We start from the raw sequence: 1,963 nt of genomic DNA, 5'->3' as shown, positions 1-1,963 counted from the left end.
AACAGTGTGCTGGAGAAACCTAAGATGGATTTGGAATGAATTAATAGAGCAGATAATAAAATATTAGGGAAGGGGGTCACACTATAGTAAGCAAAAATGCTTGTGTGAAGGAAGCACAAAGTTTTCTGACTGAATTCAATGTTTTTTTTTAAAGATTCAAGTCATTGCAATGAATGCCCAGAAGATCAGTCTTCTAACAAGGACAATAATCAATGTATTCCCAAGAGGATTGTGTTTCTATCCTACGAAGAACCTCTGGGGATTGTCATGGCTTTCTTTGCAATAATCTTGTCCTTGAACACAGGCATTATTTTAGGAATCTTCCTTAAATTCCTGGAAACTCCACTTGTCAAGGCCAACAACCGGGATCTCTCCTACATTCTTCTCGTCTCCCTCCTGCTCTCCTTCCTGTCCTCCTTCCTCTTCATGGGCCAGCCTGGGAAGGTGACCTGCCTCCTCCGACAGACTGCCTTCAGCATCATCTTCTCCGTTGCCGTCTCTTCCGTTCTGACCAAAACCATCACGGTGGTGGTGGCCTTCATGGCCACAAAGCCAGGGAACACGATGAGGAAATGGCTGGGGAAGAGCTTGGCAAACTCCACTGTCATGACCTGCTCTGGCCTTCAAGTGGCCATTTGCAGTGTCTGGCTGGGAATCTCTCCCCCCTTCCCAGACTCCGACATGCACTCCCAGCCTGGACAGATCACACTGCAGTGCAATGAAGGGTCTGTCGCCATGTTTTATACGGCCCTTGGCTACATGGGCTTCCTAGCTGCTGTCTGTTTCATGGTGGCTTTCCTGGCCAGGAAGCTGCCTGGTTCATTCAACGAAGCCAAGCTGATCACCTTCAGCATGCTGGTCTTCTGTAGCGTCTGGGTGTCCTTTGTGCCCACCTACCTGAGTACGAAAGGGAAATACGTGGTAGCTGTGCAGATCTTCTCCATCCTGGCCTCTAGTGCTGGCTTATTGGGCTGCATCTTCCTTCCCAAATGCTACATCATTGTACTGAGGCCTAGTCTAAACACAAAGGAGCATCTTATGATGAAAAAGAAGAAAACATGATTCTGAGGGGTCCGGGGCATCATTTAGCAAACACAAGGGAACACATTCCCCCCCAGTAGTTTTTCAAAATCACCGTATGTGTCCCTTCCCCCTTTAAAAATAACATCCCTGGCTAACTGCCTGGCTTTATACTAGCTAGCTTCTATCCTAGCTAGCACAGCTGAAAGCATAAATCCATTGAGTTCCCTTGATATCATTAGTAGGAAATAAGGCCATGGTTAATAGCGTGTGAGGTACAAAAAGATACGTTGGCAGAAGAAGAGCAATCCTGTGTGCTGTTGCCCTTTCTGGCTCATTTTCCAGCCCTGTATTGTTGGTGACTATCAACAGTTCACCAGGCTATACAGTCTTGATGTTGAATGCCAGGTCAGTCACAGAAAAAACAGCAGATCCTGCTGTTACGAATTATATTCCCCTCTCTTTTTCAGTTAAGATTTTTCCTTTAACCCTCTTCTTACACCCTCTGGGTAGATTGCTGCCACCAGGAATTATATTCCAAAATAGTTTATTTAAATTTCCCTGTTAATAATGTGCCCAAGTGTCAGGCTCCTTTGTGGGACTATGCGGCTCTGAGGAAAGGAATGGGATATAGGAGTAACATATACTCTGAGACGAAAAAAAAAACTTTTATTTTTACAAGAAGCATATCAATTTCAAATTATTATTTAAGATTGATGGTTTCAAAGATAGGTCTCAGTTCTTAAATGTCCTAACATAGGCACAGTCACACAGATCTTCATAAACTTTCTCTCTCAGGTGCACACTCAGTTTGTCTGCTTCTGATAGATCACTCACTCACTCAAACATACATAGACTTTCTCTCAGGCGCACATACAGTTTGCCTGTCTAAACCAGAATCAATTTTTCTCTCAGAAATGCATAGACACCCTCAAGCTGCACA

The 1,963-nt window shown here is 44.4% G+C and overlaps 1 protein-coding gene across 1 annotated transcript; it reads left to right on the top strand.

Moving 5' to 3' along the window:
* The first annotated feature begins 267 nt into the window (after positions 1 to 267).
* On the top strand, positions 268 to 1,062 carry LOC129327796 (vomeronasal type-2 receptor 26-like). The gene has a single exon (XM_054976551.1). It carries the CDS (start codon positions 268 to 270, stop codon positions 1,060 to 1,062), a length of 795 nt encoding a protein of 264 aa, XP_054832526.1.
* The last annotated feature ends 901 nt before the right edge of the window (positions 1,063 to 1,963 follow it).

This window comes from Eublepharis macularius, chromosome 4 (assembly GCF_028583425.1).
Source record: "Eublepharis macularius isolate TG4126 chromosome 4, MPM_Emac_v1.0, whole genome shotgun sequence".
Taxonomy (NCBI): domain Eukaryota; kingdom Metazoa; phylum Chordata; class Lepidosauria; order Squamata; family Eublepharidae; genus Eublepharis; species Eublepharis macularius.
The sequence above is the reverse complement of the archived record's forward strand: the minus strand, read 5'-3'. Positions and strand labels throughout refer to the sequence as shown.

Excerpts from the sequence above, each read along its gene's own strand:
- LOC129327796 (XM_054976551.1), top strand. The coding sequence starts at position 268 with ATGGCTTTCTTTGCAATAATCTTGTCCTTGAACACAGGCATTATTTTA.